The following is a 20,117-nucleotide window of genomic DNA, read 5'->3' as shown; positions in this document are numbered from 1 at the left end:
CTTTTTCTAATCTGCTTTTGCTATTGAAAGTATTATTTATGAGCTCAAAAACCTTTCAGGTGATGCGGTGTTTTAAAAAGCTGATCTGCTTTTGCAGCTGACAAAACGTATCCTCAAAACAGCAAAAACGCTGTGTGTGAATGTAGCCTTAGATCAGGAATAGAACAGACATTTATAGGACATTTCATAACTTTCCCAAATTCCTATGAAAAATATTCAGCACATTCTGCATTGCACTACTGTCCCCAATTTATTATATATTTTAGGAGTCGGTGCATTTTATACCGACTCAGACTCCACCAAAAGGAACTTCGACTCAGACTCCACAGCCCTGAAAACCACACACAAAATACCAGGCCCATTTTCCATAATTCTCCTAAGTCAACATCTTTAAATATACAAATAGATATTTTAATTAATCATCTGGAAAGTGTAACATTTATTTAACAATAAAAAATAAAAAGTTTATTGCCGAATGGTATTTCCAGCTGCCAACAATGAATGAGGTGCGAGGTTTAAACATATAAAGAATCACGTGGACACGACAAGAATAAAAGTCCAGGAGAAGAAGTTTTTAAAAACACAAAAAACGAAAAACAAAAACACAAAAACAGAAAGTTTCAAAATATATAAAAATATTCTTGGTAAGACTATGTACAGGAGAAGTGTTGCCGCCTAGTTCTGGATCCTCAGGGGAAGTTTGGATCTGGGGAGGGAGGCCTCTCCGTCTTCTGTGAGCTTCGATCGCTCCAGGATTGCTGCGTTCGCCTTGTTTTCCTTTTCTTTTTTGTGTCCTTTCTTTTGCTATTGAACAAAGAAAAAAAAAAAAAAAAAAAAGTAGTAAGTTGTTGGGCACTCCCCATAAAATCTCTTAGAGTCTACATCGGAGGACACTAGAAACGATGAGTATAGGCTGAATAATATTATATTATATAATATATATATACGGGCCGGGAGGATTAATTGCTGAAAAATATCAACACTTTACAGCTTGTGAGAGCAGAGATCTGTGCATGCACGGCCTCACGTCCACTGGCTGAAGATCAATGGCATCCACATTGCGCCACCGTGACATCCCCGCCTCCCAAACCCAGGACCACAGCATTACCCTGCTCACGACAACGACGACCCTGCCTCACCGCCCTAGTGTCACCTATATCTGGATTATAAGACGCACCATCATTTTCCACCTCCAATATTTGGGGGGGGAAAAAGTGCGTCTTATATTCTGAAAAATACAGTATTTACCTGTAGAATGACCGATAGATAGCATTTTTGGAAGAGACCGATTACAAGAGTAATATCCCATACACATCTGCTTCTGGTCTTGGCTGCTTCCAATTTAATTTTTTTTTTTTATCTATTCTGTTGTAGACTATGAATCACCAAAACAGAAATTTTATACAAATGATACAAGCAAATCTTCAGACAAGGTCTTACATGGAAAAAGGGAACACCTCCATTTTCCTGGCAAACCACATTGACATCTATGATGGACTTCTCGCTCATGATACTGTCATTAACAACTGGCTCATCTTCAAGGGAGTCCTGAGAAAGAAGGAATCATTTCTTTTAGCGCTTAGAAACATATGTAAAATCTATCAAATGCAAAAAGAAATCTGTGCTCCCCCTCCTAAATTAACAGAAAATATATTAATTAATTATTATTATTATTATTATTAATAAATAATAAAACCTGCTGCTTCATGCTGCCCAAAACCCAGATGGCAGGCATAAGAGCCTGGCAATCAGGTATATTTTTCTCTGAAAAATCTCAGGTGTTTCAAAAAAAAAAAAAAAAAAAAAAAAAAGAAAAAAAAAGAAAAAAAAGAAAAAAGGTTTGAGGATCTGGATGGGAATCATAGCTAGAAATGAAAATAGTCCGGTGTTGCCCATGGCCGGCTTCTCCCTGCTCTGCTCTAGATGGACAGGTCCTGGTTGCGAGAAGCTGGCCAGGGGAGGCACCGGATTAGTCTTGCTTCTCCCTATGGCCCCTGGATGGCTCTTGCGAAAACAGGTTTTCAAAGAAAAAGGAGCATTTCAGGGAAAAATATACTTGGCTGCAATCGTGCAACCAAACTGATTGCTGTTGCACATGGTTTAGACTGCATGATTCAACTGAACCTTTAATGGGTTATTCCCATCAATTGAATAGGCCAAGAATTGTTAGATATGAAATATAAGGAATTGTCTATCGGGATTTATCCCAAGACTTCCATTCTGCCGATAATGTTCTGACCCACTTTTTACAGCACAGCAGGGGTTATCACAGTCACATCGGTGGTTGCCCTTGTGTGGATCAACCTTTTCCCATAGCCAAGCTATACTGCCAGGGACTGGAGCACACACTTTGGCCTGCCTGCCATTATTCACACTGACCCCTTTTCATAGATCGTGCTCCCATCGGCTTACCTGGTCCACAGGTTCCTCCGATATGGGAACCACATTGTTGAAGAGCACTTGAAACTCTTCCTGCTGCTTCCTGAACTGTTCTAGGAGGATGTCTCTTGGTTGTGACTTTGTGAGAAACTTGGGGTAAATATATTCTCTCCTCTGGGGGGTGGCACCTGCAACAGAAAAGTGAACGCCATTAGTAAATAACTCAGTTGTAACGCCCAAACAAGATGAAGGCTTGTTTCTTGGCCGCTCACCGGTTGGTAGGTCGATTCGGAGTTCTTCCTTAATGTAAGAATTGAGTTTATCCAGACTGGCTTGTGTTTGCTCGTGAATCTCCAGCTGCTGCTCCACAATCATTTCCTTCCCATTCTTGACCTGTGTCACTAGTGTGGCTATAGCAGTCTCTTCGGCAAGCTTCTGCTGGTGGACCATATCTGTAATCTGAGCCACTGAGGAACTGCAGCGATGATCCACAGCCTGCAGGAGAAAACAAAAATGGCTAAACCATCAGGTCATCTGCAACACGTGGGAACACAGATGCTGCAAGAAAAAATATGGACAGAAATCTCCAAGTAATAAGAGATAACCAGGGAACACAAACTGGTCCTACAGTAGATAAAAGATGCCGCACTAAGTTTAGAAGTTACAGCTAGGGGATTACTAACAGATTGTTGAGAGTCTGTCTACTGAATCCCAAGAACCTAGACTCTTGAGACCTCCTAATGTGAATGGAATGGTGGTTGATCATGTGCACCTCAGCTCAATTTTCTATGGGACCTCCTGAGCCCCTTTAAAGGATTAATCAAGACAAGATTGGTCTAAGGTGCCCCATCAGAGTGGTGCATTGGATGCACATGTATGCCACCACTCCATTCATTCTCAATGGGACGATCGGAGACTGCCTTCGACAGTGCAGCCTTCAAGACAATGAATGGAGAGTTGGTACACAACACATTTTCTTTGGTGGTGATCTGACCACGAATCCCAGAACGGGGCTTGGAAATGCACCAGTCCGAGTAGTCACATCTATCCTGTGGATAGGCGATAACCTTCAATGCTCAAAAAATGTTCCCATTGCTAAAAGAATGTGCAGCACTCAGCAATGTGACCGGGTACTTACCCTGTGGAAGCTTTGGAGGTGGGATTTTGTGTCCTGTAAGTAACAGTCCTGCTTTTCCATAATGGAAACCATATTGTTCCTGGTGGTCTCACACCAGCTCTCTGTCTCCTGAGAGAGGGCAGTGATGTTGCTGCTGAGCTTCTTGCACAGACTGTTGGACTCATCTATGGTGCTCATGTTGGATCCCGATAGTTGCCGGATTTCACTGGCTACATCGCCACTCTGATCTACGAATACCTTGTGGTGGCTTGAGGCAAGTTCAATGGCTTCTGATGTAACACTGGAAGGAAAAGGCAAAAGTCAGCATTACCAGGTAACAGCACAGCGTACTGGATTGGGTCTAGTGTCTGCATTCACATCCTAACCAGTCTACACACCTCATGGACAAAGTGAGGGCCATACATCCATAAAATGGCACCATGACAACACAAAAATACACTCCAAGTGGAAGACCCCTTCAACAGTCAAAAAAAAAAAAAAAAAAAGAAAGAAGTGGATCACAAACCCCTTTACATATGTGACAGAGCAGAGCAGGAGTTCACCCTTCCCAGGTCGAGCACAAGCACTTTGGTCTCTGTTTTGGCTGAAGCAGTGTTGTCATGTGGACAGAGCACAATACCGCTGCAGCCAATCACTGAGCTTGACGTTTTATGTGGTGTACATTTAATAGAACCACTTAGCTCAGTGATTGACCGCAGGGGTGATGAGAGCTGTCAACCGCTGCAGTCAAAATACTGAACCAGAGCAGCAGTGGAGAGTCAGCACAGAAACTGGGGAAGAGGAGTACCTGCTCCATTATGTTACCTTTATAGAATGGTTAGGGGTCCGCTTAAGTGGAAACCCCTAGAAACTATATACTACTAGGTTCTGAGCTTACTTATCCAGATTTTGTTGACATTGCCGAGCAGAACTCATCAACTTTCCTCCTTTAACAAGAAGGCCCTCGAGGCTCTGATCTGCTTCCACGGCAAAAAGATTCAGCTGATTTTGCAGCAGAGAACAGAGATTGTTCAGTCCCTAAACGAAAGATAAAATAGATTTCATTATGAGTGTTCATTTCAAGGATATGGCGGATCACATGCGATCAGAATGACAAAAACCCCCTGTTTTCATTCATAATATGCCTCCCAACCCAAAAGTGTCACTTCAATCAATCTGTGACCATGTCGTACGACATCAGTTATCACAGAGTGTCACAACAGCCGTCTATTACTCAGACCAGCCCCCACCTCCGTGGTAAGATGACCACCTCAGAAGGACCTTGTAAGTAAAAGAAATCGGGCCTACCAGGGACTAGAGTTATGGAAGTATATACAATCCACATTTTTACCTGTGACTGCAGGGTCCGGACCGTCTGGAGCTCTTCTTTTAAACTCTCAGTCTCCGCCTGGATGGTGGAAAGGGCAGAAGTGGAGTCCAGACGCAACTTGTGCAGCATCAGGGAGTGTCCGGTGAAGAACCTCGTCAGCTCCTCTTTATGAGAATCAACCTGTAACCAGAGGCACATCACACTGAGCAGGACAGACGGGCAGGAGGTAAAATACGTCTGCATGTCACTTACAATCAGAGTTTGGTCCAATTTCCCACCCCCCTCACCTAACACTCCAAAAGCCTACCTTGGCTAATATCATCCAACATTCAAACCAAGATAGGACACATCTCCGCAATTTTGCATGGACCACTCAGTCAGCCTTATAGACTTTCATAAGTACCAGTGCTAAACTTGAAAAACATGGCGATCACTCACATGAGAAAACGGATGTGTGAATGAGACCTAAGAAGAGAGTCCTGCAACAAATCTGCTGCGCTACTACACCCAAAGTATGTGCAGATCTGTTGGGAAAGCTTCTATATGCGATATATGCGATATATGCGATACATTGAAATGGCTTACAACAAATGACAGGGGTATCTGTTCCCCCATCCCCGGAAGTAATTTTGTTATACAATGTTTCCCATGTACAAGTCCATTTACAAAAAAAATCACTACTGAGGCACCTACTTCAAGCTGCCAAGACAGTGATCCCACATTGTTGGAGGTCTACAGATCCCCCTGATCCTACCGGAATGGTTTTCCAAAATTTCAATGACTCATCGAAAATAATCTCTTGATTGCTAACACAACAGGGAATTGACTTTGTGGCTACAAAGTGGTTTCACTGGGAGGCCTTTCCTTTCATCCCCTTTGTATCACCATATTCTTAAAAAAGGTACCCATGCCTCCTCTTTCCTTGCTCTCTTTTCATATACTCTAGTCACCCCCCCTCGAAAGGGGCTACAGTTGTTAATTCCCCTTTATAAAGCTACTTTCACACATCAGTTTTTTGATATCAGGCACAATCCAGCGTGTGCCTGATGCAACGGATCCGGCGCAGAATATGCAAAAATGGATGCGCCGGATCCTTTCACGGATCCGGTATACCTGATCCGTCAAAACTGATCCGGCGCATCAGTTTTCGCATCTGTTTCTTTTGCTGGATCTGTTTATTAAAGTAAATTGGAGCATGCTCAGTTTAAAAAAACGAATCCGGCGGCCGCATCCGTTTTTGGCGCATTACGCCAGATCCGTTTTATCTGTTTTTTCCGGATTGTGCCTGATGGAAAAAAACTGGTGTGAAAGTAGCCTTACTGTATTTGTGGTACTAATGATATTCAATGACTAATTCATTTATGTACTAATAGCTTTGATGTGTTACTTATGTTTAAAAACTGAAAAAAGAAAAAAAAAAAAAAAAAAAAGTTGAAAGATTAAAACACCTACACACCACCCACACCTAGAAATGGCAATTCCCTACCTCCTTTTCAAAGGCCAGATAATTCTTCCAGCAATGGAGCCCTGCGAGGGCTTGTACTTAGCGCCATGTTTAATAGTACCATGCTGAGGTATATACGACTTCTTAAAAGGGAGCCAATCACCAGGATTTTCGTGTATAAGCTAAAGCCAGTGCTATACTGGCACTATCAGGCTCATTCTATACATACCTGTAGTCATCAGCTCGGATGTTTAGGTTTTGAAATTCAAGAGTAAAGGCTACTTTACACGCTGCGATATCGGTCCCGATATCGCTAGCGTGGGTACCCGCCCCCATCTGTTGTGCGACACGGGCAAATCGCTGCCCGTGCCGCACAACATCGCGCAGACCCGTCACACATACTTACCTGCCCGGAGACGTCGCTGTGACCGGCGAACCACCTCCTTTCTAAGGGGGCGGTTCGTGCGGCGTCACTGAGCGGCCGCCCAATAGAAGCGGAGGGGCGGAGATGAGTGGCCGGAACATCCCGCCCACCTCCTTCCTTCAGCATAGCGGCCGGGAAGCAGGTAAGGAGAGGTTCCTCGTTCCTGCGGCGTCACACACAGCGATGTGTGCTGCCGCAGGAGCGACGAACTACATAGTTACTGCTGCAGTAACGATAAAATCGAGAATGGACCCCCATGTCACCGATGAGCGATTTTGCACGTTTTTTGCAACGATGCAAAATTGCTCATCGGTGTCACATGCAGCAACATCGCTAATGCGGCCAGATGTGCGTCACAAATTCCGTGACCCCAACGACTCCGCATTAGCGATGTCGCAGCGTGTAAAGCTCCCTTAAGTTGATAAAAAGAGAATTTTGTTTACTTACCGTAAATTCTTTTTCTTATAGTTCCGACATGGGAGACCCAGACCATGGGTGTATAGCTTCTGCCTCCGGAGGACACACAAAGTACTACACTAAAAGTGTAGCTCCTCCCTCCGAGCATATACACTCCCCGGATGACAAATCCAACCAGTTTAGTGCAAAAGCTGAAGGAGGACATCCACCCATAAGTAGAGATAGTAAAACCCGAAATAACCGGAACCTCTGTCTACAACAACAGCCGGTGAAGACACACGGAACAAGAAAGCTGCCAACAGGCAACAGGGAGGGTGCTGGGTCTCCCATGTCGGAACTATAAGAAAAAAGAATTTACGGTAAGTAACAAAATTCTCTTTCTTCATCGTTCCTTATGGGAGACCCAGACCATGGGACGTCTCAAAGAAGTCCATGGGTGGGAATAAACAGAAACTGAGAAGTAGGCAAACCTAACTTCACAAATGGGCGACAGCCGTCCGAAGGATGCGTCTGCCCAAGCTCGCATCTGCCGAAGCATGAGCATGCACTTGGTAGTGCTTCGAAAGGGTGTGCAGACTAGACCAAGTGGCAGCCTGACAGACCTGCTGAGCCGTAGCCCAAGAGGCACCGACAGCTCTGGTCGAGTGCGCCTTAATCCCCGGCGGGGGAGGCACCTGAGAACATTGGTAGGCATCGGATATGGCCGACCTAATCCAACGAGCTAGGGTCGGTTTAGAAGCCGAGATACCCTTGCGCTGACCTGTGGTCAGCACAAAAAGAGAGGTGCACCGCCTAAGAACAGCGGTGCGTGACACATAGATCCGGAGCGTCCGCACCAAATCTAAAGCATGCAACGCTTTCTCAAAGCGATGCACAGGGGCCGAACAAAGGGAAGACAATGAAATGTCCTGGTTAAGGTGGAAAGGAGACACCACCTTAGGGAGAAGGCCCGGAGTCGGACGGAGAACCACCCTGTCTTGGTGAAAAAAAACAAAAAGGGTGACTCCGAAGAGAGCACAGTCAAATCAGAGACTCTCCTGAGAGAAATTATGGCCACCAGAAAAAACACTTTTCTGTGAAAGACGAAACAACGAAACCTCCCTAAGAGGCTCAAAGGGGGGTTTCTGTAAGGCCGTGAGGACCAGATTAAGGTCTCAGGGATCCAGAGGCCGCCGGTAAGGCGGAATGATGTGAGATGCGCCCTGCATGAAGGTGCGCACCTGGGCCAGCCGGGCGATACGCCGCTGGAGCAACGCTGACAGAGCCGAGACCTGTCCCTTGAGGGAATTGAGGGACAGTCCTAGCTACAGACCGGACTGTAGAAAGGACAGGATGGTCGGCAAGGAAAAACGGCCAAGGGGCATGGCTGGAAGAACGACACCAGGACAGAAAAATTCTCCAAGTCCTGTGGTAAATCCTGGCCGAGGAAGACTTCCGAGCCTGAGTCATAGTGAAGATGACCTCGGAAGGAATGCCTGAAGCCGTAAGGATTCAGGGCTCAAGAGCCACGCCGTCAATCTGAGAGCCGCAGAATTCTGGCGGAAAAACGGACCCTGTGAGAGAAGGTCTGGCCGGTCCGGGAGATGCCACGGCACCTCTACGGACAGACGGAGCAGGTCTGGGAACCAAGCTCGCCTGGGCCAGTCTGGGGCGATGAGTACGACCCTCCATTCTGATCTTGCGCAGGACTCTGGGCAAGAGAGCTAGGGGGAAACACGTAGGCCAGACGGAACTGGGACCAATCTTGAAGTAGCGCGTCCGCTACAAAGGCCTGAGGATCGTGGGAGCGAGCCACGTAAACCGGGACCTTGTTGTTGTGCCGGGATGCCATTAGATCCACTTCCGGAGTGCCCCGCCTGCGGCAGATTGACCGGAACACTGCCGGATGCAGGGCCCACTCGCCGCTGTCCACGGTTTGACGGCTGAGATAATCTGCCTCCCAGTTTTCAACGCCTGGGATGTGGACTGCAGATATGGTGGACTTTGAGTCCTCCATCCACTGAAGGATACGTTGAACTTCCAACATTGCTAGGCGGCTGCGAGTCCAGCCTTGGTGATTGATGTAGGCAACTACTGTCGCGTTGTCTGACTGGACTCGAATGTGCTTGCCCACCGACAGGTGGTGAAAAACTACGAGAGCTAGGAGTACAGCCCTGATTTCCAGCACATTGATCGAGAGGGCTGATTCGGACGGAGTCCAAGTGCCCTGTGCTCGGTGGTGGAGAAACACTGCTCCCCAGCCGGATAGACTGGCATCCATGGTGAGAATCACCCAGGACGGGGCCAGAAAGGAGTGTCCCTGGGACAGAGAGGGGCCGAAGCCACCACTAAAGAGCTCCTGGTCTGTGGCGACAGAGCCACCAGCCTGTGCAAGGAAGAGGTCCGCTTGTCCCAACAGCGGAGAATGTCCAGCTGCAGGGGACGCAGATGGAACTGGCAAAGGGAACCGCTTCCATTGACGCCACCATCTGTCCCAGCACCTGATGGAATGACGGCGGAGCCTCAGCAGAGAGCGAACCGCCAGATGAAGGGACTGCTGTTTGACTAAGGGCAGCTTCACAAGTGCCAGAAGAGTCTCGAATTGCATCCCTAGGGACGCAAGGTCCTGGGTCGGAGTCAGAGTGGACTTGCAAGCGTGGCGAGAGTGAGCGAGACACTCCGCTGAGAGTGAGCGAGACACTCCGCTGAGAGTGAGCACTGGATGAAGCCTTGCTAGAAGGTCGTCCAGGAAAGGAATCACTACCAACCCCTGGAGGTGCAGAACCGCAACCACTGCTGCCATGACCTTGTGAATACACGAGGGGCCGTGGCTAACCCGAAGGGGAGAGCCACGAATTGGAAATGTTCCTCTCCGATTACAAAACGTAGCCAACGCTGGTGTGAAACTGCGGTTGGCACAAGCAGAAAGACATCTCTGATGTCGATGGATGCTAAGAAATCTCCTTGGGTCATTGACTGATCGCAGAGATTCCATGCAAAAATGCCGCACCTGACATGCTTGTTGAGAAGCTTGAGATCCAGGTCGGAAAGCACCGTCCTTTTCGGGGACTAGGAAGAGATTTGAGTAGAAATCTCAGAACCGTTCCCATTCGGGAACTGGTACAATTAGTCCATTGGCCTGCAAGAATGCCACGGCCTGTGAGAAGGCGGCGGCCTTGGAGCAGGGGGGAGTTGACAGGAAAAAATCTGTTTGGCGGGCTGGATAGAATTCTATTCTGTAGCCGTGGGAGATGGTAACCCACACCCACTGATCGAAGACGTGTTGAAACCACACGTCGCCCAAGAGGGAGAGCCTGCCACCGACCAAGGACGAGAGGAGGCTGCCTTGGTGGCTGCAGTTCCTGCGGACTTCTGAGGATGCAGCTTCATGCACTAGTTGGTTTACGGACCTTGGCTGAGTAAGTGGACGAGGCCGAGGGCTTAGAGGACGATCAGATAGAGGAACGAAAGGAACGAAACCTCGACTGGTTCCTGCCCTGGACAGGTTTCCTGGGTTTGTGGCATGGAAGTACTCTTCCTGCCAAAAAACTTCCGTAATAATTTCATCCAGTTGTTCACCGAATAGACTGGTACCAGCAAAGGGAACCCAGCAAGGAACTTCTTAAGAAGCATCTGCCTTCCACTCTCGAAGCCACAGGAGCCTGCGGATAGCGAGGGAAGTAGCCGAGGCCACCGCAGTGCGGTGACAGTCTCCAGCATGGCAGACATGGCATAGGATGAAAAGACTGAAGCCTGGAAGTTAAGGCAACCATTTCGGGCATAAAGTCCCTAGGTGAGGGGATGCATCTCCTCCAGAGAAGCAGAGATGGCTTTGAGAGCCCGCACTGCTGCAAAAGATGGGGAGAACGAGGCCCCTGCCGCCTCATATATAGATTTGGCCAGAAGGACAACCTGGCGGACAGTGGGATCCTTAGAGAGGAGCAGTCAGCCACTGATACAACTGTCCGGGCTGAAAGCCTAGACACCGGAGGGTCCACCCTTGGTGAATGAGCCCACTCCTTGACCATCACTGGTGGAAGGGGGAAACAGTCATCAGAACCACGCTTTGGGAAGCGTCTGTCAGGACAGGCTCTGGGCTTGGTCACAGTGGGCTGACAAACTGGAGTGGTTAAGGAACACACTCCTTGTTCTCTTAAGGTATACTGATGCCTTTCTGCCAGAGTGGAATGCACCCCTGATACAGGCTGATTGAGGTCCAGTACAAATATAATGGACGCAATCAAATCATTAGCATCTGCGGACAGATCAATGTACATGAAGTAGCGTCCGAGCCCCTAGTAAAAGCATCCTCCTCGTCCTGCGAGTCGGCTCGTGAATCAGAGCTGCGGGACGAGGAAGGAAAGGGGACCCTGCGACTCCATTTTAGGAGGACGGGGACTGAGACCAGATGAAGAATCTCTGTGAGCTTTGCTGAGCAAGCCGTAGCAGCAGAAGCGCCCTGAGAAGGGGGCTGATGCATGCTCAGCAGTGTCCGGGACAGCTGTCCCCTGGAGAGAGGGATTCTGCCCAAACCGGGGGATCAGCCACCGGAGCCGGAGCAGCCGGAGGGACCACTGGGGATGAGCCTCCAGGCTGAGGCACCACTATGTTAGAGCAGGCATCACAATGTGGTTAAGTGCTCGGTACAGGCAGTACGAGCCTACAGCAGTGCATAATAAGAACAGCCTTGCTCTGATGTGAGACATGCTGCAGAAGTGGGGGCTCTGTCCAGAATGACCCCCAGCAGAGTATATAAACAGTGTATATAAGCATGTCCACAACCGGAGGTTGTGGCTTGCCAAACCGTTTAACATAGAGACATCTCTGTGCCCTCCAGATCCCCCAGCCCAGGCCCCCATTTGTCACAATGTGGTTATGCAGACATTGAGAACGCTGAGAAAATGGCGCCGGAGCGAGGAGAGGGGGCGGGGCCTACTCTGAGAGCAGGATCTGGAGGGCAAATGAGGTATACAGGGGAGGGAATCTTTCCTCAGTGAGGAGTGTCCGTTCCCTGTGCTGAACAGCCGCTGGGCGGAGCCACACTGTCCCACTGCACTGACTGACATGCAGGGGTAGAGAATCGAAACTAGGAATCAGGCGAAGCCGGGGCCTAGATTTAAACATGCGGCCAGCGTGCAGGCACCATCGGCGCGGTTCTCCAGTGAAAACTGGAGAACCGGCCGGAAATGTTACCACAGTCATATAACACACTCTCCCCAATATATAAAGTACAAGGGACCCCTGGAAAGACCACTGTCTGTGGTAATAACGTCTCAGTACTTAGCTTGTGAGACGCAGGTGCCAGGTCCCTGGGAGGTGAGCGCTTCGTCCGGCAGGATCCTGAAAAGGGCTGCGGATGGAGACCGGTCTCCTGCAAAGCAGTGAGAACCGTGATGGCTCCCACTTCAAGCCAGAGCCTCAGGGGATGGTGAAGGAGCGCGGCATGTGAAGGCTCCAGCCTTGTAAAATCAACCTTAACAGCACCGCCGACACAGTGGGGTGAGAAGGGACATGCCGGGAGTCCAGATTGGACCCGCTTTTCTTCCAAATCTTTGAAATCAAAGAAGGGAATTTTGTTACTTACCGTAAATTCCTTTTCTTCTAGCTCCTATTGGGAGACCCAGACGATTGGGTGTATAGCTACTGCCTCCGGAGGCCACACAAAGCATTACACTAAAAAGTGTAAGGCCCCTCCCCTTCTGGCTATACACCCCCAGTGGGATCACTGGCTCACCAGTTTTAGTGCAAAAGCAAGAAGGAGGAAAGCCAATAACTGGTTTAAACAAATTCACTCCGAGTAACATCGGAGAACTGAAAAACCGTTCAACATGAACAACATGTGTACCCGAAAAAACCCAAAAATCCCGAAGGACAACAGGGCGGGTGCTGGGTCTCCCAATAGGAGCTAGAAGAAAAGGAATTTACGGTAAGTAACAAAATTCCCTTCTTCTTCGGCGCTCCATTGGGAGACCCAGACGATTGGGACGTCCAAAAGCTGTCCCTGGGTGGGTAAAGAAATACCTTATGTTAGAGCTGCGAAGACAGCCCTCCCCTACGGGGAGGCAACTGCCGCCTGCAGGACTCTTCTACCTAGGCTGGCGTCCGCCGAAGCATAGGTATGCACCTGATAATGATTGGTGAAAGTGTGCAGACTCGACCAGGTAGCTGCCTGGCACACCTGTTGAGCCGTAGCCTGGTGTCGCAATGCCCAGGACGCACCCACGGCTCTGGTAGAATGGGCCTTCAGCCCTGATGGAACCGGAAGCCCAGCAGAACGGTAGGCTTCAAGAATTGGTTCTTTGATCCATCGAGCCAGGGCGGCCTTAGAAGCCTGCGACCCTTTGCGCTTACCAGCGACAAGGACAAAGAGTGCATCCGAACGGCGCAAGGGCGCCGTGCGGGAAATGTAGATTCTGAGTGCTCTCACCAGATCTAACAAATGTAAATCCTTCTCATACCGATGAACTGCATGAGGACAAAACGAAGGCAAAGGGATATCCTGATTAAGATGAAAAGAGGATACCACCTTCGGGAGAAACTCCTGAATGTGGCGCAGCACTACCTTGTCCTGGTGGAAGACCAGGAAGGGAGTCTTGGATGACAGCGCTGCCAGCTCAGACACTCTCCGAAGAGATGTGATCGCTACCAGAAAAGCCACTTTCTGGGATAGTCTAGAAAGTGAAACCTCCCTCAGAGGCTCGAAGGGCGGCTTCTGGAGGGCAACTAGTACCCTGTTCAGATCCCATGGATCTAACGGCCGCTTGTACGGGGGTACGATATGGCAAACCCCCTGTAGGAACGTGCGCACCTTAGGAAGGCGTGCCAAACGCCTCTGAAAAAAGACGGATAGCGCCGATACCGGACCTTTAAGGGAGCCGAGCGCCAAACCTTTTTCTAACCCAGATTGCAGGAAAGAAAGAAAGGTAGGCAATGCAAATGGCCAGGGAGACACTCCCTGAGCAGAGCCCCAGGATAAGAATATCCTCCACGTTCTGTGGTTCTTAGCGGACGTGGGCTTCCTAGCCTGTCTCATGGTGGCAACGACCCCGTGGAATAATCCTGAAGACGCTAGGATCCAGGACTCAATGGCCACACAGTCAGGTTCAGGGCCGCAGAATTCCGATGGAAAAACGGCCCTTGGGACAGTAAGTCTGGTCGGTCTGGTAGTGCCCACGGTTGGCCGACCGTGAGCTGCCACAGATCCGGATACCACGCCCTCCTCGGCCAGTCTGGGGCGACGAGTATGACGCGGCTGCAATCGGATCTGATCTTGCGTAGCACTCTGGGTAAGAGTGCCAGAGGTGGAAACACATAAGGGAGCCGGAACTGCGACCAATCTTGCACTAGGGCGTCTGCCGCCAGCGCTCTTTGATCGCGAGACCGTGCCATGAAGGTTGGGACCTTGTTGTTGTGCCGGGACGCCATTAGGTCGACGTCCGGCCTTCCCCAGCGGCGACAGATTTCCTGAAACACGTCCGGGTGAAGGGACCATTCCCCTGCGTCCATGCCCTGGCGACTGAGGAAGTCTGCTTCCCAGTTTTCTACGCCGGGGATGTGAACTGCGGATATGGTGGATGCTGTGGCTTCCACCCACATCAGAATCCGCCGGACTTCCTGGAAGGCTTGCCGACTGCGTGTCCCTCCTTGGTGATTGATGTATGCCACCGCTGTGGAGTTGTCCGACTGAATTCGGATCTGCTTTCCTTCCAGCCACTGCTGGAAGGCTAGTAGGGCAAGATACACTGCTCTGATTACCAGAACATTGATCTGAAGGGTGGACTCCTGCTGAGTCCACGTACCCTGAGCCCTGTGGTGGAGAAAAACTGCTCCCCACCCTGACAGACTCGCGTCTGTCGTGACCACCGCCCAAGACGGTGGTAGGAAGGATCTTCCCTGTGATAATGAGGTGGGAAGAAGCCACCATTGCAGAGAGTCCTTGCCGTCTGTGAAAGGGATACTTTCCTGTTCAGGGATGTTGACTTCCCGTCCCATTGGCGGAGAATGTCCCATTGAAGTGGACGCAGATGAAACTGCGCAAACGGAACCGCCTCCATTGCCGCCACCATCTTCCCGAGGAAGTGCATGAGGCGTCTTAAGGAGTGCGACTGACCTGGAAGGAGAGTCTGCACCCCAGTCTGTAGTGACCGCTGCTTGTCCAGCGGAAGCTTCACTATCGCTGAGAGGGTATGAAACTCCATGCCAAGATACGTTAGTGATTGGGTCGTGACAGGTTTGACTTTGAGAAGTTGATGATCCACCCGAACGTCTGCAGAGTCTCCAGCGCAACATTCAGGCTGAGTTGGCATGCCTCTTGAGAGGGTGCTTTGACAAGTAGATCGTCCAAGTAAGAGATCACAGAGTGTCCCTGTGAGTGCAAGACTGCTACCACTGCCGTCATGACCTTGGCGAACACCCGTGGGGCTGTCGCCAGCCCGAATGGCAGAGCTACGAACTGAAGATGGTCGTTTCCTATCACGAAACGTAGAAAAACATTGGTGCTCTGTAGCAATCGGCACGTGGAGATAAGCATCTTTGATGTCTATTGATGCTAGGAAATTTCCTTGAGACATTGAGGCAATGACGGAGCGGAGGGTATCATCCGGAACCGCCTGGCCTCCACGTGCTTGTTGAGCAGTTTTAGGTCCAGAACGGAACGGAAAGAGCCATCCTTTTTTGGCACCACAACCAGATTGGAGGAAAACCGTGTCTTGTTCCTGAAGAGGAACCGGGATTACCACTCCTTCTGCCTGCAGAAGAGCATCTGCTCGGTGGGGAGGTGGGGACGTTCTGAAGAATCGAGTCGGAGGACGAGAACAGAACTCTGTCCTGTGCACGTGGGCACACTGTCCCTCACCCACCGGTCTGTGACCTGTGGCAGCTAAATGTCGCCAAAGGCGAGCGAGTCTGCCATCAACCGCGGATGCGGAGAGATGAGAGAGCTGAGAGTCATGAGGAGACCGCCTTGGTAGCGGTTCCTCCGGCTGCCTTCCTTGGGCGTGATTGAGCCCGGCCGGAAGCTGAGCCCCTCTGAGGCTTTTCAGCCCTTTTGGACGAGGACAATTGGGACCTGCCCGAGCCTGGGAAGGACCGAAACCTCGACTGTCCTTCCAGGACAGCATTAATAGGGTAAGTCGCAATGCAGACATTGCGAGGTTACGGACGCCCCTGCGGCACAGATGTACATGTGCTCAAGACCAGCTGCGCAAGAACAGCTGAAAAGCTTAGGGTGCCCATACGGCTGTGAATGCCGGAGCAACCTACACGCCGATAGCCTCAGACAGATTTCAACCAGAGTCCATCTGTCTGTCAATGGCATCTTTAAGTGAAGTCCCATCTCCACTGCAACTGTGGCTCTAGCCGCAAGCCTGGAGATTGGAGAATCCACCTTTGGACCCTGGGTCCAACGCTTGACCACGTCAGGGGGAAGGGATAACGTGTATCCTTAATACGTTTGGAGAAAACGCTTATCTGGGAAGCGTGGTGTTCCTGGACTGCTTCTCTGAAGTCAGCGTGGCCAGAACAATACTCAATATACGCTTGAGCTACTGAAATGGGACTTCTCCTGCTGTGAAGCTGACTCCTCCGCTGGGGGAGCCGAGGGAGAAAAGATCCAACATTCCATTGATGGACGCTATAGGATCATTCCTTATGGCGTCACCATCCGGTGTATCCGGAGTGAGAGCGGTGTCAGGATCAAAGTCCTGATGAGCTACGTCTGCCTCATCATACAGAGAGTCTTCCTGGGACCCCCCCGGAGCACCGATTTTATTCCAAATGAGGGTGGCCAGGGAGCAATGATCCAGATTGCCCATGGCCTGTCCGGACTGCAAGTCTCTATCCCATTGCAACTCCGTCCCTGTCCTTGGACAGGGTTGAGAGGTGGTTCCTTTGGCCACGTCAAGTAGAGACCCCGGCTGACCAAGTGCTACAGGGGAGCATTGCACACAATGGGGTTCAGTGCCGTGGAACAGTATCACATGCAGTAAAAACAGCATCGAAAGCCTGTGTTGCTTATATGCTGCTGCCGACTAGCCATCTAGGAGTATAGAGCCAAGAATGGCGACCTTACAGTGCAATGTATAGCATACAAGCAAAAAGTACAAATGAACACTGCAGCACATGCAATACAAGCAGCATAGAAAGCCTGCTTTTCTGCTGCTGTAGACTAGCCATCTAGGGGAATATAGCCCAGAATAGCGACCATACAGTGCAATGTATAGCATACAAGCATAAGTACAAATGAACACTGCAACCCCTGCAATACAAGCAGCATAGAAAAAACCTGTGCCTCAGCACCCTTGCTTTTCTGCTGCTGTAGTCTAGCCATTCTATGGCGAATATAGCCAAGACTAGCGACCGTACAGTGCAGTGTATAGCATACAAGCATAAATACACATGAACACTTCAGTACGTGCAATACAAGCAGCATAGAAAGCCTGTGCCTTAGCACCCCTGCTTTCCTGCTGCTGATGTGTCGCCATCTAAGAGGGCATATAGCCAAAAATAGCGACCTATGCAGTGTAAGCATAAAATACAAATGGACAACTGCGGTATTTAGTGGGGTCAGCACTTCAGGTGCCGCTTATCGCCCGCCTATAAGCGGGTGTGTGGTCGCCCTAGTCCTGTGCCTGGTTGCCCAGAGTCCGTTCTCTCAGCTCGGACTGCAGGAATGGCTGCCGGCGTCCTTCTCCAGCTCGTGTGAGTAGGGGCGGGCCGTGGGCGTGCCCCACGTCAGAGCGGGAAACCGGCGTCCCACAGTGTCCAGCGAGAGGGCTGGAGCATGTAAATAAGGCTCCAGCCCTCGGCGCTGCTGATTGACAGGGTGGGGGCGGGAACGAAGCGGAGCTAGGCCGCAAAAGCCGGGGACTGGATTTATAAGCGCCGCCGCCGTAAAAGCGCGGTCGGCGCTAAGTCCCCGGCGCACTACAAGTCCCAGCCGCGCCGCCGCTCCCGGAGCGTCCGGCACGGTAGTTCCCAATACATAAAGTCACTCAGCTAGGCTGCAGTGACTGTAACCCTTTACTGTCCCCGGCGCACTAGCACACCCAGCAAGTCTGGAGTGTGCTGTGCCTGTGTGTACGGGGACACAGAGTACCTGAATGGTGCAGGGCCATGTCCCTGAACGGTACCCAGCTCCGTATCCAGCAGGTTCAATGGGTCTGTGGATGGAGCCCGGCCTCAGGGCTTTGGGGCCGGTAAGATCCCACTTCCTCAGAGCCCCTCAGGGGGATGGGGAAGGAAAACAGCATGTGGGCTCCAGCCTCCGTACCAGCAATAGGTACCTCAACCTTACAAACCACAAGCGGGGTGAGAAGGGAGCATGCTGGGGGCCCTATATGGGCCCTCTTTTCTTCCATCCGATATAGTCAGCAGCTACTGCTGACTAAACAGTGGAGCTATGCGTGGATGTCTGACCTCCTTCGCACAAAGCCGAAAACTGGTGAGCCAGTGATCCCACTGGGGGTGTATAGCCAGAAGGGGAGGGGCCTTACACTTTTTAGTGTAATGCTTTGTGTGGCCTCCGGAGGCAGTAGCTATACACCCAATCGTCTGGGTCTCCCAATGGAGCGCCGAAGAAAATCAAAATTCAGTGGATGCATGTGTGTGTGTGACCTCCTGAACACAAAGCATTGAACTGGTTGGATTTGTCATCCGGGGAGTGTATATGCTCGGAGGGAGGAGCTACACTTTTAGTGTAGTACTTTGTGTGTCCTCCGGAGGCAGAAGCTATACACCCATGGTCTGGGTCTCCCATAAGGAACGATGAAGAAAATTAGCTGCTTGTTGAGTGACAGCAGCTGAGGATTAGATAATCTATTCATAATTATCCCCTCCCCGTTAGAATTAGCATAAGTATTATACAAACGATTCACTTTGTTGCAGGACCTGTGTGAGGTCATACCCATGTGACCTGGTATCCAGCTTTGTTGGCCGAGGCCCCGCCCCTTCTGATCACATGGGTATGACCTCACACAGGTCCTGCAACAAAGTGCACAGTTTGTATAATACTTATGCTAACGGGGAGGGGATAACTATGAATATATTATCTGATCCTCAGCTGCTGTCACTCAAGCAGCTAATTTTATCAACTTACTCTTGAATTTCAAAACCTAAATATCCGAGCTGACCACTACAGGTGTGTAGAGAATCAGCCCGATAAATCCAGTGCTATACTGGCACCAAGTTAAATACAAAAATCCTGACGATTGGTTCCCTTTAAACACTTTATATATTGCATCTTTTGTGGGAGGTGCAGCATAAGAAACAAGCAATTTTGAGTTGGAATTTTTTTTCCTCTACAGTTTACTATATGTGATAAATGTGTTGACAGGTTAAGCAGTACAACAAAATACACTTTACAACATGTCACCTGAGGACTAGAAAGAAGGGAATTTTGTTTACTTACCGTAAATTCCTTTTCTTCTAGCTCCTATTGGGAGACCCAGACAATTGGGTGTATAGCTTCTGCCTCCGGAGGCCACACAAAGTATTACACTTTAAAAAGTGTAACCCCTCCCCTCTGCCTATACACCCCCCCGTGCATCACGGGCTCCTCAGTTTTGGTGCAAAAGCAGGAAGGAGGATACTTATAAATTGGTCTAAGGTAAATTCAATCCGAAGGATGTTCGGAGAACTGAAAACCATGAACCAAAAGAACAATTCAACATGAACAACATGTGTACACAAAAGAACAACAGCCCGAAGGGAACAGGGGCGGGTGCTGGGTCTCCCAATAGGAGCTAGAAGAAAAGGAATTTACGGTAAGTAAACAAAATTCCCTTCTTCTTTGTCGCTCCATTGGGAGACCCAGACAATTGGGACGTCCAAAAGCAGTCCCTGGGTGGGTAAAAGAATACCCTGATAAAAAGCCGAAAACGACCCCCTCTTACAGGTGGGCAACCGCCGCCTGAAGGACTAGCCTACCTAGACTGGCATCCGCCGAAGCATAGGTATGCACCTGATAGTGTTTCGTGAAAGTGTGCAGACTAGACCAGGTAGCTGCCTGACACACCTGCTGAGCCGTCGC

At 49.9% G+C, this 20,117-nt stretch overlaps 1 protein-coding gene across 2 annotated transcripts in view; it reads right to left on the bottom strand.

Annotated features, from left to right (window-relative positions):
• Nucleotides 1–379: 379 nt before the first annotated feature.
• Nucleotides 380–20,117, bottom strand: part of KIF11 (kinesin family member 11) — a 124,467-nt gene continuing 104,729 nt past the window's right edge. Inside the window, exons 17-23 of one of the 2 annotated variants that reach the window (XM_075348568.1) lie at nucleotides 4,848–5,006; nucleotides 4,395–4,534; nucleotides 3,518–3,797; nucleotides 2,652–2,874; nucleotides 2,413–2,567; nucleotides 1,441–1,548; nucleotides 380–804 (exon numbers count right to left, since the gene is read on the bottom strand). In XM_075348568.1, coding sequence (XP_075204683.1) covers nucleotides 676–804; nucleotides 1,441–1,548; nucleotides 2,413–2,567; nucleotides 2,652–2,874; nucleotides 3,518–3,797; nucleotides 4,395–4,534; nucleotides 4,848–5,006 — 1,194 coding nt within the window. In that variant the 3' untranslated portion in view covers nucleotides 380–675. The remainder of the gene's footprint in view (nucleotides 805–1,440; nucleotides 1,549–2,412; nucleotides 2,568–2,651; nucleotides 2,875–3,517; nucleotides 3,798–4,394; nucleotides 4,535–4,847; nucleotides 5,007–20,117) is intronic. The other variant, XM_075348569.1, reaches the window with a different exon arrangement.

The sequence above is a fragment of the Anomaloglossus baeobatrachus genome, chromosome 5 (assembly GCF_048569485.1).
Source record: "Anomaloglossus baeobatrachus isolate aAnoBae1 chromosome 5, aAnoBae1.hap1, whole genome shotgun sequence".
NCBI lineage: Eukaryota > Metazoa > Chordata > Amphibia > Anura > Aromobatidae > Anomaloglossus > Anomaloglossus baeobatrachus.
Note: the sequence above shows the minus strand (reverse complement) of the source record. Positions and strands in the feature narration are given on the sequence as shown.